Source organism: Nanorana parkeri, unplaced genomic scaffold (genome assembly GCF_000935625.1).
Source record: "Nanorana parkeri isolate BGI_ZX_2015 unplaced genomic scaffold, ASM93562v1 scaffold599, whole genome shotgun sequence".
Classification (NCBI taxonomy): domain Eukaryota; kingdom Metazoa; phylum Chordata; class Amphibia; order Anura; family Dicroglossidae; genus Nanorana; species Nanorana parkeri.
Genome location: NW_017306867.1, coordinates 539,717 through 560,119, shown reverse-complemented (window position 1 = coordinate 560,119; position 20,403 = coordinate 539,717). Strand labels below are relative to the sequence as shown.

At 40.4% G+C, this 20,403-nt stretch overlaps 1 protein-coding gene across 4 annotated transcripts in view; it reads right to left on the bottom strand.

Moving 5' to 3' along the window:
- Positions 1-2,272: 2,272 nt before the first annotated feature.
- Positions 2,273-20,403, bottom strand: part of APP (amyloid beta precursor protein) — a 207,434-nt gene continuing 189,303 nt past the window's right edge. For 2 of the 4 annotated variants that reach the window (XM_018562782.1, XM_018562784.1), the window contains 5 exons: positions 12,914-13,135; positions 10,742-10,795; positions 7,783-7,865; positions 7,011-7,157; positions 2,273-2,928 (listed from right to left, as the gene is read on the bottom strand). In XM_018562782.1, coding sequence (XP_018418284.1) covers positions 2,827-2,928; positions 7,011-7,157; positions 7,783-7,865; positions 10,742-10,795; positions 12,914-13,135 — 608 coding nt within the window. In that variant the 3' untranslated portion in view covers positions 2,273-2,826. The remainder of the gene's footprint in view (positions 2,929-7,010; positions 7,158-7,782; positions 7,866-10,741; positions 10,796-12,913; positions 13,136-20,403) is intronic. The other 2 variants (XM_018562783.1, XM_018562785.1) reach the window with 1 other exon arrangement.

Sequence of the window (20,403 nt, the reverse complement as noted above, 5' to 3'; positions counted from 1 at the left end):
GGCCGAACTGAGCTGGCAGCCAATCAGAAACAGCCAATATAAACAGCGGGAGATTTCTCAATCAACGCTCATATGCATCGATGGAGGAATTTGTTCAGTTTTTTTCATTTAGCCGATTAAAGCCTGTTATTACACAGTGACCAGTCGGGAGCCTATTGCTTGTTTAACCCATCAGTAGGCATTGTCATGCTGGGATGTGTACCAATGCTTCGGTAGCTGTGACTTAAATAAAGTCACTTTTTCCATGGCCGATTCAGAAGGCTCTAAAGCACCAAGCACCCAACTGACAGCATCTGAACCACCTGACATGAGTTTGCAGCTAATAATGATCTGTTGCAGCTACTGTTTTGCAAATTTGACTTATTTACAGGTTTTATTTATATTATGGTATACATTAAACCTGTAAAGAAGACACATTTGCAAAACAGTAGCAGCAGCAGATCATTTCTAGCTTCATGCTGTGTACAACTTTTGGAGTGTATGACCTTAAAATAAAATTTACATACAGAGCTGGTGAGTGATCACATTGGGCATTTGAAGCAGGAAAGTCAGAATTTTGGACTGACTATTTATACAGGAAAGGTCAAAACATTTTGCCCACCTAGTGACCTGGTTGTTCTTAACGCAGAACTCCAGCCATAATGAAATACAAACAAATGTTCTGTAGCTTGCATAAGATATGCTTCCAGCACACTGACAAACTTGTTTCAAACTGCAGAGCTCTTTTTTTTAATTGCATGATCACATAGAAAAGCAATGTTTCTGGACCCCGCAGGGACCATTCCTCAGGCATGTGAAGAAGGATCCCTGTATGTTCCAGAAACGTTGCTCATCTATTGCTAATGCAATAAAAAAAGAGCAAATTTGAAACAAGCTTGTCGGTGTGGTGGCGACATATCGTATTCATGTTATACACTTTGACCAGCCGGGAGCCGTTACAGCACCTTTTTAACCACAGGGTTGAATCTAGTATGGTGTGCAAGAGGAATATACTCAGTACATTCAATCTGGAGCAGTACTTCTTTTCCAACACTAGATGCTTTCCAGGTTAAATGATGGCCAGTGTTAATGAACCCATTTCCTCTTTGCCCAGACTGTTGTAGACCTGTTCCTTGGGGTGGAGTCATCACAGAGCTTAGGCTCAGAGTATTACTCCACGGCACACATAAGCACTTTTCACGTAAGGACTGCCTCCCACTCCCACTGTGCTTTGATGTTATCAGACCAGCCGAAGGTGGAAAAAAGTTATGTATGTACAAAGGGGGTGTGGGTTTTAAAAATACCAGACTTCTGCTTCAATCTGCTCTTGAGTTTAACACCTTGAACCAGTTGGTTCCGAGGAAGGAGGCGTGACCTCTGAAACGCGTAAACCACTTCACTACCAGGGAAGACGAACAGCCGGTGGATATGCACCTTTCGTTCTGAGCCTTTTATGCCTGTTTTTATTCGTCCTTTGTGAGTACCTTTATACCATTTTTTATTCGTTTATTAAAAAGTTTTTATGCGATGGAGGCGCTCTCTGTGTCTTGCCTTGCAGTGCTGAGGTTGTTCTGAACCTGGTGAGAGCCGCCCTGTTATCACCCTGCACTCCTGAACATCATTGATTAATACTCTCTTGAACCAAAATCTGCTGGCGCGGTGTTTGATTTTGTCTACCTTGATAATCAGATTCAATTCCCAAACAATTATTTTCATCTATGTTATTTGTTTCCTCAATGTCATAAAATAAAGACACAAAGCTCATTACATCCGATTTCTTTTTAAATTTATTTATGTAACACAGTGTAGAAAGCTATTAGTTCATAAGCAATGATTCTGTACAATCATCCAGCAGAAAGTTGTCATTTTGTAAGGAATCTCTGCTAATTTTGTTTTTACCAGCAGGGCACTTTTTTTTTATTTCTCCCTTAAAAAAAGTGCTTAGAATTATCAGAGACACAACAAACAACCCCGTAAAAGCCAGGCGATCTCGAAACACATTGTGTCCCCGGGATCATCCAGCGCTGATGGGGTTAAAGCTCCAAAGGTACATGGAAAAGAAAAAATATTTATATATATACTTTTTTTTTTTGTTCAACTTTTATTTTTTAATTCTGTTTTTGCAACTCCTAAAGTGTGCACATAAAACAGGCACAAAAAAACAAATGTGTAATCTTCATGATTTTCTACACCACTAAACACAGCAGTACAATCTGTACAATAACACGGTAGATTAAAAAAAAGAAACTGAGCATGGAATTTAAAAAAAATAAGAATTTTAGATCTACTTTGGAAAATGCATAGTGGAGGTGAAAAAAAATGATTAGGCAATAAGAACAAAAAGAAAGAAAAAAGCAGCAAAAACCTCACGTACACAGAAGAATGCATCCCCAATCGTTTGTAAAGCAATTTTCAACCAGGACTGATTTTTTTTTTTGTCACAACTCACAAGAATAATATACAACCGGTTTTTAGGATCTACATGATAAATAATCAGGAGAGGCAGCTACTCATGCACTAGATTAAAGACGGCTAATCTCTTTACAGTACACAAAAACATTCATCGAATTATGTTATGTAAAGACAGAGAGATGTTAAGAGAATACATTACAGATTTTAGTTCATTAGTTCAAGCATCTACTTTTGTTACAGCACAGCTGTCAAAAGGCGGAAATGAGTAAATAATAAAACAGTGTATTTTTTTTCCCTTTTTTTTTGTATTATTCTCTCAACATGACCTTTTTTTTTAATTTTCTGTTTCTATATTTATATATGTATAGAGTGGAACACCGATGGGCAGTGAAGCAATCAATTTGCTGTCCGAGACCAGAGGCTGCTGTGGTGTTCTTAATTCTGCATCTGTTCAAAGAACTTGTAGGTTGGGTTTTCATATCCGTTCTGCTGCATTTTGGTCAGGTGGCGCTCCTCAGGGGTCACGGCAGCATCAACCTGTGATAAGAAGAGAGCAGAGCAGACATTTAACTAAATAGTTTGTGTATATTGGAGCAAAAACTTTCCAAACTCCTGCCTATGTTCCTGAGAACAGTGGCACTTTTCCATAACTAGAGATACATCTAGAGATACATTAGAATCCATCTCTAGCCTTTCATTTTTTTGTCAAAGAACAATAAATAAGTGTTTTTAATGCAAGTTGCTATGTTTTAAAAGAAATGTAATATACTTTTTTTTTAAAGTGGTGGATTCAGCTGGGAAGCTGGAATTCTCATGCAGCCTGTTAGGCAGTGCTGAAAGTAATAGCAAGAACTGAGCAGGGCTTTTACATCATTCCCTTAGAACATGCAAGCTCCTGCAGGAATGTGCGTTCAATCTAAAAGGTTGTAGGCATAGCTTGGCACAGCTATTCAATGACTGGGCTATTTGGGTGTGGACATTTAGCCCCTTAGTACGCCACTGGCACCGGGCCCATTCAAACAGACTCCTGGAGGCTAAAGATGCCGGATTCTGTTCACCCATCCCCTCCCCGTACTATGGGACCGGGAGCGATGCAGATTACATCACTTCCGGTCACATAGCGGTCAGTCCTGGGCTCCTGAAGCCCAGCAATAAGTTATAGAAGTGTGATCTGCTCTTCAATAGCTTATTGGGAGTATACAGGGGATACTAGGGATCTTTTGGACCCCCAGCATCACCTTAAAGAGTACCTGCCACCACCATTTGCTATCACATGGGGGGCTTGTAAGCCCCCCTAAGTGATAGCAATTAAACTAAAAAAAAAAACAGTTTTAAAATTAATTTTAATTAAAATAAATGTAAAAATAATAAATTTTAAAGTCCCACGCAAGCACGCGCATCGTCACGTGAACAACTATCGCACAACACGTTGGGTATCGCCGCACACGTCGAGCAATAATTCTAAGCTTTTGTAGCGTCAACTATGGACTTTTTGGGGTACTGAATTTTGTCGCAGTTTCACAGACTAACACCATTTTTAACCTGGGCATGTTGGGTATCCATTTACTTGTTGTAACCTCATGTTGTATATTTTATTACAAAAATGGGTATTTAATTGTGTTTTGGGGCATTTTTCACTACATTTAGAGGTTTGATAATACGTTGCGCTATCATTTTATTCTACAGGGTCTTGGGTTTCAGAAAATATATAATGTGTGGGGGTTTGAAGTAATTTTCAGGCCTAAAATGTGGATTATAACATGGGTACAAAAAAAGGCCTCGGTCACTAAGGGGTTAAGCAGCAACATGGGTGACAAGATGCAGTGATTTAACTGTAGATGTTACAGCATTGTCACCTTATTCAATGGTTCTACTGGTATTTACTACATTTTCCAGGGGGTAGTATGAAAAACAGAGAACCTGGTCTTGCTGGTATGGGTAGCCTACATCACATATGTGATTTTATATTTTGACCTTCAGTTCTAATTGAATGACATGGCAAGGAGGCACCTCTAAGGAAGTCATCAGCCATTCAGTCTTTACATTTCAGAGAATATCAGAGACTCAAATTGGTTGCTGTCACAGAAGAGAAAAGGTTGTATTTGAATGAAAAACATCAAGGAAAATCATAGAGGATACCATTGCTGACCTTGCTTTTGAAAACTTGAGTTGGCCGATTGTCAGTACTCTGAGTTATTGACCCAAAACAATGAAGATTGGGACTTCTGACTTTACCTCAACTTTCCTGAGCTAAACACTTTATCTGAGCCAATGTCTCAAGTCAATGAGTTACAGTAGCAGGTGGTAAACTGGCATTTTGAGAAGATTGACAGCAGCAGCCTCTGTATTTCTCTCCAGAGGATATAATTGTTAGGCTCCCCCAAAAACGTTGTCTCATCTCACCCTGATTAGATTAGATACACAAAACAGAACTGTATAGGGCTTCGGAGATGAGAGAACAAACCACAATGCAGTTGAACCAGTTTTAAAATAATTTACTAAACTTTTATTAACATAGAAAACATTAAAATATCCATGTTACCGTTGTTGGCAGAGGATTATCAGAGTCTTGAGGAACAAGATTAATTCATTGCATCTATTTGTACAAAACCCATGTTATCAACCACTAGATGTTATAGAGTGATTTCACCAATGTCCAATAATGCCACTCTGATAATTCTCTGCCAACAATGGTGACTTGCTGTTATGAGTATTCATGGATATTTTAATGTTTTCTATGCTAATACAAGTTTTGCAAATTCTTTTAAAACTGGTTCAACTGCATTGTGGTTTGTTCTCTCATCTCAAAAAGCCCTATACAGTTCTGTTTTGTGCACCTGTGTTTCTCTCCAGATAAGTTTGTGTTAAGCCAAGGAAACCAATTCTCCTGAACTGTCCAATCATGGAGATCGGTCACTGCTGCAGCTAGCCTATGAGATGGATGACTGGCCACTGCCTATGCTTATGTTTTTCCATGCTTCACCAATTGGCAATCCCACAAAATGACTATATACTGATGACTCTAGGAAGTTGTAGTTTTTGAAAGCATGTATGCAAACAACCAATAAGGTAGGGTTTTCTGCAGATCTCCTTCCCAGACTTGAGTTATGGAGTAAGACCTATAGCGTTCATCTACAGAAGCTTCACTGCTTAGACTTTTATTTTTTTCCAAATTTTACGTTTTTATATAAATAGGTTTAGGTTTTAGGAGGTCATCAATACTAAATATATTCAAAATCCAGGTGCTTTAATGTGAACAGGGCTGGACAAACTGACAAATTAGGAATCAACAGGCATTTTTAGGTTGCACTGACAATAACAAAAAAGCATAACCAGACAGGTTATGGTAAGGATGGCTAAAAGGTACCACAAAGCTCTTAACTACACAGAAAAGGCTGCATAAGCAATATTAGATGTTAGTGCCTAGATGTTTTATATTTACTATTGTGCTACTTCCAGGGTTAAAATTCTAGGGTTAAAAACTGAGCAAGTCAGAATGTTAGAGACCTTGACCACTGCGGTCTGCGTTGAGCAGCAGTTTGGGTCTCCAGCATGCTGCCTGGGCATTTACTCTTGGCTTTAGCACAATAGTACAGTAAAAAAATTAAAATGGATGGCCACATTTATTACTGTTGCAGCCTGACTGAATTACCGCATAAAAAGGGGGGGGGGGGGGGAAAGGAGTCATTAACCCTTTCACTACCACAACTGTAGCTATTACTGTGGTGGCATGGCGGCATGCTTCTATAGCAGCTGCAAATTTGTTCTCCCAGCAGTTAATATAGTAGTAGTGATTGCTTCCACATGCTTAGAAATGCTGAAAGAAATTCCAGTGGAAGAACATTGTGTGCTTATTTCAACCATGTCCCATTCTGATAGAGGCCAGAAATTGTTCACAAAGGTATCTGTGAAAGGTATTAATAAGCTGGTCTGTAACACAACATAAGTGGCCACTCAATGGCCGGAGAAGTGACAGGAAGAAGCTGCAGGCAGAGTGATAAGGCCCCGTTCACACTCGAGCTCAAGACAAGAAAACCCATTTATTTCTTTAGCCCATGTTCACACCCGAGTGTAGCATCGCCTGTAGAAAAATGCCTGTCGCCGGAAAAAGTCCATGAGCTTCTTTCTAGCAGATTACAGCACGTTTTGTCCCCATAGACTCAATAGGAAATGCTCGGAAAAGCACGACAATTATTTTGCGCTCGTTTTACGCGCCTTTGCCCATTTACATCAATGTGGAGCTATCTCCTCACGAAAACGCGCAACTGAATGAACACGCGTAAACACGAGCAAAAACAAACAAAATCGTGCAGCGAAAACGGGGGCAGCCAAGTGTGAACGGGGCGTTAAGGACAGGTCTGATCTTTCAGCGTTGGAGGAGGGAAAACAGCAGCGAGTCTGCCACAAGGGCAAGAACAGCAGACCTACAGTTTCACTCTAAAGTTGCCATTACAACAACATTCTCCTGCTTTTTGTCATTGAATGTGACAGTGATTACTTCAGACAGAAGCAGCCGACACAAAGTAAAGGACTTCCTGTGTTTCATCACACAAGGTCAGAGTACAGGTCGTAGAGGTTGTCACTGCAATCATTCAAGATTCTATATAAACAGCACTTACCTCTACTACACCATGATGGATGGAAGTGTACTGCTTCTTCTTCAGCATCACTAGTGTGATTACTATAACAGTTGCTATGACAACACCACCAACCATTAAGCCGATAATTGCTCCTTTGTTTGAGCCAACCTCCTCTGCAAAAAAGACCTGCAAACAGACAACATATTTTATCCAAAGAGTTTCCGAATATGCATTTAAAGCAAAACATATAAACAGGACAAGAACATCAAAAGATGAGCAATTGCTACTAGCCTACTAGCCCCGGGAGTCTGTCATGACACCACTTTGGGAAGGACTGTGAGTACTTGAAACAACTACTGACTAGTGAGGCGAGGATCAGGAAGACAGCCTTGCGTACATGAATATTGCTGGTCATACACTAGTAGATTTCTGAACGAACGTTGGTACGAAAGATCTTTCTTTACCAGTAGACACTTGACGCATGCCGACCAAAATTTCGTTTAATTTTAATGTTCGATTTTGGAATGAATGGAGTTTCATGAACGAAAATCATATTCATTGTTAGAATTTCGTTCGCTTGAGAAAAATTTTCCATCCTGGTCCTTTAACGTTTTTCATCACTACGGTTGAAATCGATCAACGATTTGCCCCCATTAACTAATAGAAAATCGCATTAACATTCTTTCATATGGAAATTCTTTTGAAAATCTAAGCAGTGTATGGCCAGCTGAAGTGACTGTGGCATTAGGCCCATAGGGACCTTGTACAGCAGCCCAATAATACAACAAAGGGGCCATTATTGGAGACTTACCAGTTTCTGGTGATGTACTTCATATCCAGCATCCATTTTTACTTCTGAGATCTCTTCTGTTTTAATATTGGTAAGCCCTGATCCTAAAAAAAAAGAAAAATCACCATTACTGCACCTTGCAGAAGTAGCTCTCTTTAACACATTACAAATACAAAGTGGATCATAAAGTTACATAGTTAATCAGGTTGAGTATTTTTTGTCCTGCTAAATGAAAAAAAAATTCCTTAACCTGTTGTTGATCCAGAGGAGGGCAAACCCCCCCCCCCCAAAGCATGTTCTGATAAGGATCCCCAAAGGCAATCAGAAAACTCCCTGGACTAACAATTCTTATATATTTTTATTTCCTACAAATAGTAGTAGCAACCAGAACCAGTTCCTATGGAGGGCAATTTCACAGTGCCACAGGTCTTACTGTACAGATCCCTTGCCGTATACAGAGGTTAAACTTCTCATTCTCCAGTCATGAGAGAATGCCAAGCCAAACCGTACATCTTTGGTGGGAACTCTAAAGTGAACAACTTTCTACAGAGTTTGCGATATGGGCCATTTATGTATTTGTACAAGGTGGTCATATCCCTCTAACTTGGTAATTTGATAAGGATAAGGGAGAAGTTGTCTAAAATAAGTCTGTTCTAGTGTCATTGACCGGAAGAAATGAGCCATGAACCCGGCGGAATACACTTGCTGTGGCTGAAATCATAATCATAGAGGGTGAGAGACTGCAGTGAAATACAGATGTCCCTCTAGTGGTTTACCTACAGATCTCTATGTACAAATAGTTTAGGGAAAAGGATTCTTGCAAGTAAAAGCGAACCATCACCTAATTAGTCAATGTTAGAACCAGAGACTTCCAGAGGTGTATCAGAAGCATGCATCTCCCCACTGTTCTCTGTGAATCCAGCATACGACTGTTACTTCACCAGTGTGTCCCTTCAGAGCTACAGGGATGCATTAGTGACAGCAGCCGCCGGGTAAAACCCGGAGATGTCTGCATCCGACTCACCTGGAAGTGTTAGATGCTGAAGAGCCGAGCAATGCTTCTAGCTCTGCAAATGAGTAAAGACTGGATTTACTGGAGTCTGCACCGTTAAACGTAATGACAAAAAGAAAACAAAAACTATAACTAGTACATACGATTTCTACAGATTCCGGGTAGAATGCAAGGGCAGTAACTGATTCTATTTGCCATAGAACCTTCATAACTGAAACCAGCCTTTCTGAACTTGTTACCGCAGAGGAATCCTTGTTCTAACTCCTCACCACTCTATCCATTACTAACATGAACAGAGATAATGTGCGACTACATGTGAATATCTCACGGGCAGTAAATGGGCACTTCCCATGGTATGCACTTTCAACGGTGAAATAAAATCAGAAAGATTAAATGGTCTTTGAGTCAGATCTCACATTTTGCAAATGGTTATTCTCCGTCTGCTCATTTGTTTGCCTGTTTTCTTCCTACTACACTTCCCACCAGTCTACATTATTGGAGAATGAAACTTGGCGTTGTTCCTTTATGTTAAAATAGAAAACAATACAATCTAAACTAGGTCTCCAAACCGAACAATTTTTATACATTGTAACGAGACGCAATAGAAAATAAGAGCACTGCGGTAAATGGATTGAATTCTTTCAAATGAGTCAGGATGACTAAAGATGGCATTGAAGGCATGTCACAAGCTTTCAGAGCTGAATGCTTTTCTAGAACACTGGATGTGGGCTGGGACAATGCTACTTTTACAATAAATAATAAACAGTCAAAAGGGATCCAAATTGCTTTTTGAGCAAGAAGTAACATAAAAAGGGGCTGTATGCCTGTGTACTCTTCACAGATGGATGGCAGACTACATCAGCAAAATGCCATTTTCACAAAACAATGGGCATATGCCATGTGATTTTTTTTTTTTTCATTTTAATTTCCACATTCAGATTGCTAAAAAGGTTCCACAACAAAACTCATTTAAGTAACTCGATTGGCATTTTATAAGACTGAAATTATGTTGGAAGTATAAAGCTAAATAGATTCACACAAATTCATCAGAAGTCTGATGCCTCTATATGGATGAAGTGAATCTGATGGTGTTTTGTACATTTGTTGAAAATGTAATTAAATAAATATTTATAAAAAAAAAAAATATCAGGAGTCTATCCTATAAAACTGGTTGCGTAGAGAGCAGACAACTGTGCCTTCTGTGGAGGTTTGGGTTTCTCAGCATTTCCAGAATGCCAGGAAAAGGCTCAGCAATGTCAACCTCACTAAGTCGAGCTTTGAAAGAAGCTAGGGTGCAAGGTGAAACTTTTTTTTTCTCATACAGGGACCTAATGGATATGGCATACCAATGGCTGGAGTTTAGACTTTCCTTGGTTGCAAGGGAGTCAAACATTCTAAAGGTGGGACAGAAAAGTAGTAAAAGGTGAAAATCCCTGTGGGACTTAAGCTGGGAAGATAAAGGTCTTTCTGTGTTGGAACAGCGAAGAGCCAGAGCTTGTGGCAATGATATGGATAGGAAGAAGACATTATGAAGACAGGACAGGGAGAAATGAAACCTTCAGGACAAGACACAAGCATAACCTTGCGAGTGGTGTTGAGAAAAAAATCTTGATATAAAAGATGTACAGGAATGGAAACAACCCAGCCTTTTATGGGTGAAATCTTGGAAGAATGACATGTGATCGGTATGAAAATTTAGCTGTGTATAGAGGTGCCATCAACAAAATACCATAAAGATTATACAACAGACTGAAAATGCATTTACAGTGGAATGGATGATAATATGGTTTTCCTATGCATGTATGATGATAAATTCTATTTATGCAACATGCAACTAGAGAAAACAAAGGGATTTTAGGAAACTTACAGAAATGGCACAACAGATCAACACAAATTTGAGTCACAACACTTCATGCAACTTTACATCATGCTAAGGAGTGACTGTGAAATGCAAAGCAAGTTATATACCTGGCCGTGTGGTGAGTCCTCTATCTGCAGCGGGACGAGCATCAACTGGTTCAACTGGGCACGTGCAGCAAAACAATAAAACAAAAGAACAAGCAAATAAACAAAAATAGCAATACATTATTGGCTAAGAGGATTGGAATGACAGACGAAAAATAACAGGACAGAAGTTTACATCTCACTTGGGTTAATTTGCCAGACAAACAGGACAAAAGGAAGAGGTGCACAGGCTGGTACTGGGGCTCTCTGTATCTACACCTACAATAACATGACTGCATTGTGTGGATTAAATCAAGTAAAGATAAGATCCCCAAATACAGCTGAACACTTTTTTTTTTGCACAATATGGATGTCTCTGATGTCATTCGTGTGGGCATGCATAAAATCTGGGCACAAGAGTTGGACAATGCTTGATCTTGGAATGTTTTGTTTGGTTATTGTCAAACTTTGACACTATCTACTGATACCATCCAAGCAATTGATGGAAGGCACAAGCTAAAACATTCAGGATACGTAACTAAAGTAAGTTACTCCTTGTCAATAGTGCAACAGGTTGGGAATTAATCCTCGTAGGTCATACAGATTTAAAGTTAAATATTGCATTATTGTTATGAGCACCTGAAGGGCGATCATCTCTCTCTTTGTATGGGTTCCTTTTTGGTACGTGTGCATGAGCTTTTTCAGTTTTACTGCTAAAATGAACTTGTGAGGTCCTACAAAATGCACATACTAACAAAGTAAAAATATAAGTATCGAGTATCCTTAGATTAATTCTCATGTGCCCTAGGAGGACCTTGTATCCCAGACCCAGCCTGAACACAGGGCCCTTAACTTTTGTCCAAGGTAGTGCAAGGTCTGATCCCTCCTGGTGCTAAGCCTTGCCCTTAAATTTTAACTGGCCAATGCTAAAACCTTAGTGACCAGGGTAAGCTCCAGCTTTGGATTGTTAAACGGTGGAATGAACGGGTTTCATGCAAAGTTGGACAGCAGATAAGTCCCTAAATGCACCAGCCTGGAATCCAGGGTCCTCCTTAGGAACAAAGACCCTGATTTCAAGATACCACATACTTTTCTATATTTTACCAGCATTTTTTTGCACCTTGAAGGAGCTATCAAGTTTACTTTACAGTCAACCTGTCAATAAGAGAAATGGGAACTCTAATGCTTGACCTTTGTTTTTAAGCTGCAGGTTCCAGAGCTGCCATCCTGATCTTAGCTTCACAACCTAGTGAATCACTGTCAAAGAACAAAACCACAGCCACTGAATATAGACCTTCCAACCGACATGTTTATTCCAAGTGACTGACTTACCTAAGGTGACAGCCCAGGAATCTGAAGCATTAAAAAATAGTCAGCAATGATAGGGGCCATGTTTCTACCCTAGGGGCCATGGTACAGGCTCCCTTTAAGTCTGCAAGAGGGTAATTAATCAGAATGGGTATTTAATATTAGGAGGTAAGAGGACAATTCTTACAATTTTCCAAATTTAGATCACCCATTGGTAAGTAAACTGTGAGACAAATGGACATGAATGCAGAGAGATCACCATAAACCATGTACACATAACCTTGCTTTACTTTACAATTTCTACATATTTAAACAAACAGAACACATTACTAAAGTGTTGTGTTCAGTCCAAGTTGTCAGTAAAAAAAAATAAAAAAAATATTTGTATGTCCCTGTTATTGCTCAACAACTATACATTCTTCAAACAGGTTATCCAGGAAATTGTTAAAGGCTATGTCAAGTCTGGGCCCTTGTGACCACATGGGTAAGGTGCCCATTAGTTGCCACCAAAGATATTCACAAAACTGAGCTGCTAAGGCTGTAGCTCCTCCAACAACCAGCCTGCCTTGCCATGGTGGTTTTCACATAAGGGCTCAGATTGGCCAGGGCCATTTGACATCCTGGGGCAATTAATGTTTTCAGGGCTGCATATAACTTAACAGCCCCATTTCTTGAGTGTAGAAGTGGTTTAATTTTTCTACTGGGGAATCTCTTTAAGAAGAATCTGGAACTGGGTCTGCAAAATATTATTTTCAGTGGAATATTTACATAGTTATAACCATGCAGGACATTTGCGGCATAACAATAGTAGGAATTGCAGAACGTGCAACAATCTCTTTCACATACATGCATGCGCCCCCACCACCCCCTTTTATAGCCATATCTTACCTTCATTCTCGGTATTTGCAGGCACAGAGTCTACACCAAATGGATGCCATGGTTGCAGATCATCAACATTAAACTCGCCATCCACTGGAAGAAGCTCTACGGTGGTCTTGGTCTCAGTAAGAGAGGGCATGAGGGCATCATTACCATAACTGATCCTGGGCTCACTGACCATGTTGGACAAAACATCATCAGAATAGTTCTGCTCCTTTTGGAATAGTTCATCTGGAGGAAAGATAACTTATTTTAGAGTATTCTTTATTACCATTTCGAGCTTGGTCTCATACCGTATTAAAATATACAAGAGCCTCTGCCAATACCAAGCAGATGAAAAGTGTTGCAGACTACATTTGATAAAGTGGAGCCAAGAAAAATACAGGGTCTGTTGTTACTGACCTTCTCTTGAAAAAGTAAATTCTTATCCTTTGGCTTTATTACTTTTTGAGTCCCTGACCTACAAAATGCATGCATAATGCCAGAGTGCTTTATTGGATAATTTGATTACCGTCTCAGGAAGTATTGAGGCCGTTAGAGCAGAATGACAGCCAGGCAACTAGAATTTTCGCATTAGATGTCTGCAATGACTGTTCCTGCATAACCAAACTGGATGACAACCCATGGCCAGTAAGATGATCACGCTGGTGTTTTACAGGGGACATAATACAAGCTGTTTTTTGATATTACAAAATATCCATCCGTAGTAGAGGCAGAACAGCAGTCCTTCCTTTTCTTCTGCCTGAAATTTAGATTAAAGAGCAGTGCCATTTCCTCTTACTTCCACTCCCTCACTTAGAAGAACAGGTAGGAATGCAATCCCCTGCACTGATAAAAGCTGTTTTCTGTTATAACTTTACAGATGTTTTACCAGATGTATGTCAAAGCAAAAAAAAAATAAAAAAGTACATCTCTGGAATATATACCCATTTCTCAGTGTTATCCCTTTGAACATGCTGCAAATACAGGAATAAAATGACAAAAATATGCATCCCTACCTTCCTCTGTGACATGACAACACAGCTCTGAATTCCTAAGCACATGGTGTTAGCCCTGCCTAGCTTATTTCTTGGATTACAAAGAACACAGACCCTTTCTCATCTCCACAACCCCTCCATGTGTACAGGTAGAGAACACAGGAAGTTATCAGTTCACAAGTTTTCTAGCAAAACAGGTATTTGTTGCACTTATTAAGCAGATATAGCAAAACACTTTCCATTGTTTATTTAGCAGACAAAAAGGCGCAAATAGGAAAAGTTAATTTCTGGTTTTCCAGGTGATGATGGTTGATGGTTTTCATACACTTTAAGAGGCACTGAGGGCAATGTGAAGCCAAAAACAAAGTACTCCGTGTGCAGTCTGATCATAATCGAATATGGGGACTTACCAATCAATCAATTAAAAATGATACGACGGGCTGAGCTACAGTTATCCAGATAAGGCGAAAATTGGCCAGATAATGTAATATAGCAAGCTGTAGTTATAGTTAAAGCTGAACTCCAGGTAAAATCCAAAGTTACCTTGCAGTGGGGCTCTCCCTACACTGAAAGAGTTAAATGCTCATTTTTGTCTTGGAAAACAAAAAAAAAGCAATTTGACTTGCCTTGTCCCTTGCTCCCCCTGTGACCCACTCTTTTCTCTTGGACACTCCAGCTGTGGGCAAGCACTTGCTGACCTCACTTACAATGCAGAACTGCTGGTCCTGCATTATACGTGATGTCGTCAGTGTGCTTGTGACTGAAGGGAATTGGCAACGTGGGACTGGACCTTCAGCTGGTAAGAAGTCTGCGTGAGCGAGGGACAAGGTAAGTAATAATGTTTTTTTTAACGTTCTCCTAGACAAATATCATAATTTAACCCTTGCAGTACAGGTTAGAGCACCAGTACAAGAGGACCTCTGGATTTGATCCCAATTCAACTTTGAGCCCAGTGCTGGACAAATCTCAGGAGAGACCTAGTTAATGTGCCTAAATGGGTGTTCATATTTTTATCAGCACAGGTTGAAAACATTTGAATGATATTGCACTATAGGACATAACCTAAACTAAACCCACCCGCCAGCACTCCAACGTCACTACAGGATGTACAAGCCGGAGAGAAGAACCACAGAATGTGGCAGGAGAACAGGTATTCCACACCTGCTTACCTGCGGCAGACGGGGATGAACAACACAGCAGAGTTTGGAGACCCGGGTGTCGGAAAGGTAAGTATACAGCATTGTTTTGTTTTAACCTGGTGGGCTTGGGAATTATTTTCAAAATGCCGCCAACAATGGTATCTTCCATATCACCACATGACAGATTTACTTTAAGATTCTGTTACGATGCCTGAAAGTGTTTTTCATATCCTGTCTACACATCCTCGCTGAATCCACATTTAACACAGAACAAGCCAGGATAGCAAGGAGCACAGAATGGTCTGCTAGGAAGCGTGACAGGACCGGATACACAGTGACAGCCCCTTTTTAATACTATATTCCACCACAGCTGACTAAATGAATTCCTTAAAACAACTTGACATTATCTGGGGTACGACTATAAAAATAAAACGGCTAATTTCACAGAACTGCTGTACATTAATGACTAACCCAAGGAGGCCGCGAGTGCAGATCTGCTCTGCTAAGTAAATTTTCTAGCAGCGGGATCCCACAGAGAACGAGCAGTGAGAGGAGCTCCTAATGAGCCAAGAAGCTCCGGAAAATGGGGAAGATGAAACAGCAGACAGCAAGAACCATAATCACGTCTGAATGTACACAAATAAATGACCTGGGAAGTGTGAGGAGGGCTCTACAGCCACAAAACGCCACTAACATTCTGCTTAGTTCTGTAATAACATGTATTTGGCTTTGTGTGTGGACGCTGGAGGGGAAAAATAGGTTGGTGATTGAGCGAGCACAATTGATGAGGAACTTTGCTCTGGGCGCTGGCATGATATAGTGTGGGATACAAAAAGCAATAACAAGAATGATCACACCATATGCATAATGGAATTTAAATCACAATATGATTGGGGTGGGGGGATGCAGTGTCTAAACAAAACATTTCAAGATGAATAATTATGTATTTATTTAAAGAAAAGCTTTAAGGGGATTTTCAGTTGAAATGAAAATTCAAGTATTGCTTGTGGCTGCTCTGGGTTCTAATATGGAATGGCAGCCCTTAAGAAAGCAAGATTCCTAATGCTGTGTACGTGCCAGAGGAACAAAAGCTTGATCTCTCGGTCAAAGGGCTGTTGTGTTGAGGAAAGGGGGCTGATATTTTTGAAGTGGCAGTGGATGCCTTCTTAAAGTGATTATCACTTAAAAAGAAAACCAAACACTGCCAACTAATATAGAGTTCACACATTCAGAACTAATCTCCACCCTCTCCATCAGGTTGTTCTGTACAGGTTAAGCTTTAGGGCTAGTTCACACCATAGCAGCGTGCGTCTGCGCAGCTGCAGTGCGATGCGTTTTGACTGCAATATTTCTGTGACTGACGCTTTTTTTTTTAGCTGAAAATGGGCTTTCAGGTGCAGTCCAGTGCGTTCATGCGTTTTTGATGCATTCCGTTGCAATCATGTCCAGCTAAAATGAGAAGCAGTATTTTTTCTGACTGCATTGGAACGGACTGCGCTGGTGTGAACAGAGCACCAGAAATCCCATTGGAAAGCATTGTGACACGATTTTCATGCAGCAGCCAAACTGAACGAACTGCATCACAACTACATCTGGTGTGAACTAGCCCTTAGAACCTCTTGATAGGGTGGAAGTGTGCTTGTCTCCTCAAGATTCCCTTACATTCCTGATAGCTATGAGACAACCCACTAAGTGATGGGCCAATAGTAATGTATGTGTGGTGGAGGAAATGGGCCAACTTTAATCCTCCCAGGAAGTGTCAGAGGTTTGATAGAAAAGAATGGCCTGCCATTTAAGCAGAATATGAGGACTGAAAGTTGCTGTACGTATATGTGCAGGCACCTTTAAATGCCTATATTTTATAATCAGAACATCTTTTTTTTGGGTAATGTTTCAGAGTCACTTTAAAATAATTAAAAGGTATCACAGGAGAACCCATTTCAGGTATCTGCTTCTATTCTACATCATCATTGCTTTGATCCAGTTACATCATATTTGAATGGCTGCACAGAGTTCCATTATACCTGGACAAATGCACACTATTTAGAGTACTATTCTATCTAAATTACTTAAGAGTTATTTTATATCTGAACGGCTGCACAAAGTTCCATTATATATCTGAACCCTGCATAGAGTAGCATTACATCCGAATGACTGCACAGAGTTCCATTATATCAGAAACAGCTGAGCGGAGTCCCATTATATCGGAAACAGCTGAGCGGAGTTCCATTATATCGGAAACAGCTGAGCGGAGTTCCATTATATCGGAACAGCTGAGCGGAGTTCCATTATATCTGAACCCTGCATAGAGTTTCATTATATCTGAATGGCTGCACAGAGCTTCATTATATCTGAATGACTGCACCCCAGGACCCATTAGCTATATACAGCTTTGAAGACAACCAGCTCTGCCTCAGGCAATCTTCTATTTACATAAAACAGTTGTCAAGTTCTAAATTTCTAAAAGTTTTAATTATCATAATTATCTAAATGTATTTGGAAAAATATCAACACATGTTTAGCATACTGATCACTGACTGATCACTGACTGATCACTGACTGATCTCTAGTGTGAACAGTGCTGTGCCTAGCAGCTATCCAAGCAATGATGATGTAGAATAGAAGCAGACTTCTGCACTGCTGTGCCCCCTGATATCACAGTCTCAAGGTATCTGTCCCCCCAGCAGAACACAAATTCTCATTTGACACTATGTAAGGCAACTTGAGATTACGGTTCACTGTCCTTTAAATGGCAACCCCGCTGAAGGATTTTAGCTTTGTGTAAGCACCATTTGGCTACATCATATGTGCTATATTTCATGGGAGCCCAAGAGCAAATTTTTCAATGTTAAAGTCTATTCTCTCCAACATGACCATAATAAAAGCGTCCTCTCTCATAGGGGAAGTCCCCAATTATTTTGCTCTGGGTTATGGAGAATGATGTAATGGTCACAGCCACACACACATAATTAAACACAACACAAGGAACAGGTCAAATACGCTCTGCTGCAAGTTAGCAAGCACAGTCATCTCTTGGATGTCGGCACGAAGAGCCTATTAGCCATCAATTACTTCATCTCACTGTCCTTGTCTGATTTATAGGTTATATGCAAATTGAAGAAGAGGCAGGAAGCTGCAAGGTTGTCTTATTCTATCTCATACACAACTGCAGAGTTTCGTATGGCGGAGTAAATTAAGATTTTTTTCAATCAACTACTATTTTGAGTGTAGGAAGAATCTTGTGGATTTTGTTTTCATTTACATGCACATAGCGTAAAATATGGTCCATAAACAGGACCTGAGACGTAGATTTTACAATTTTGATTTTAAGAATCTTGATGTAGCGCCAATTTAATGATCTGTATGTACTGTGTTCATGGGTCCTTAGAAGACAATACACCAGCATTCAGATCCATAACAAACACTGTACTGATAAGCTCTAAGGGTAATGACAACAGTTTAGTAATTGGATATAAGAGAGGAAAAGTTTTAGTTAATATAATAATAAAAAAAAAAAAAAAAGGAAGGAAGGAGTTCCCCCTTTCTGAGCCTGGTTGCTCTCACCAGCCTCACAAACATTCCTGTTGGCCAAGGAGGCGGCTCATCATGGTGAAGGCCCACTAGGAATGTGTGGCGAGGCAGGAGGGGACAAGTAAAACTCTAATACTACCCAGAACTGACCCATTGAGAAAGGTCAGCATTCAGTCCTAGCAAAGATGTATGAAAACTGTTGCAGGTATGTGCACGTCCAGGTGCCTGAACTTAATACCTGCTAGCAACTTTCTTTTTTTTTCTTCTTTAAGTGACAAAGTCACAACTACAAGGCTGAATTCAGACTAGATGCGTTGGAAAAAATGGCCAGCGCAGCCCCAACACAAGACAATTTCCTTGTTTTAGATGGAATCAGTTCACACCACTGCATTGTAGCCGGGCAATGCACACCAGCAGCCGTTGGTTTGTAGCGCAGCTGCTGATGTGAATGGGCCCTAAGTGTTTAAAGGGGAGCCTGTTAAGAAGTATGATGGAAAGTTAGGAATTAAGTGCAGAGAAAAAAGATTAAGAGTTGCGGCCATATTTTAGGAATTGGGCAAGCACAGTTATATAAGTTTAAGGATTTGGCCAGGGAGAAGAGTGATTAATTGCAAGAAGGGTGCTTTACTGTAGGTTTTTGCTCACAGTTCGCCACGTAAAGAGACATTGTCATCTTGTTCATCCACGGCAAAGTGACAGCGTCTTTGAAAAGACCCCCACCCCCATGCTCACCTTACCAGAGTCTCACCCCACCCGTCACTGTCACAATACCCCACATTCTGGGTATGGAGGAGCATGAGAACTCCTCACCTTGTGACAGTGACATCATCCCCCCCAGGTAGCTGACACAGCTCATTTTAATGCTGGCTGCAAATAAGGAAGGAGCGGTAGGTGGTCACTAGTAAGGTGGGTATAGTGCAGTTTGGGGGCAAGGTTACAGTGTATCTTAGAAGCAGATTCAGCATGAAAGAATTACATTCTTATGCTGGTGCTTGTTGCTCGAAACTTTTTTTTATGACAGATTTACTTTAAAGGGTATCTGTTCTCCAATGAAATTTTTGATTCTCGGACTGCAATTCATTTTTGGGAAAATAAAGCTGAAAAGTAAAATAGATGCAGCCCCAATTCAAGTTGAGTGATTTGCTTTGCATTTCCAGAAGCATGGCAACGCTCAACATTGCCATAGTATTTGGTGGTGCCGGTTTACACCTGGGCATCACGCTGCTGATTGTCGTGTGAAAAAGTGCACACGCTTTATTTCTGAATCATGTTTTTGGCCTCACACACTTCAATGGAAGTGCCTGAAAATCTGCAACAGAAGTGATTTAGTGCATTTTGTTGCATCTAACAACCAGTCTCCTCCTCCTTGCAATCTCAGGCCTGTGAACGGAGGATTCAGGAGTGTCTATACTGGATGTGGAGACATTTGTCTGTCTGGTGAGGACCCACATGAACCTCTACCACCCCAGTGTGCCCGTTATAAGAAGCGTAGAAAGCAGCAGAGGGCCTGGGAAGAAACTGGATGGATTGGGAGCTACAAAAGCACAAGGCACCACACCGAAAAACCAGGAAGGGGATACAAGGACAATGATGATGTATGAAATCACAGATGATACTACTTTCCATTGGCCAAAACAAAAAACACCCGAAGCATGAAAATACAAGATAAACACATGAAATACGCTTTAAAATGGTCAGAAAATGCTCATGTGTGAGTGGGGCATAAAGCAGAGATTAAATAAGGCAGAAAGGGGCCCTCGACAAGGCACTTGCTATGACCCCCCAATACCTTCAACTGACATGTATAAGAAATGCCATAGACATATAAACCACTCCATCTGCATTATCCGGT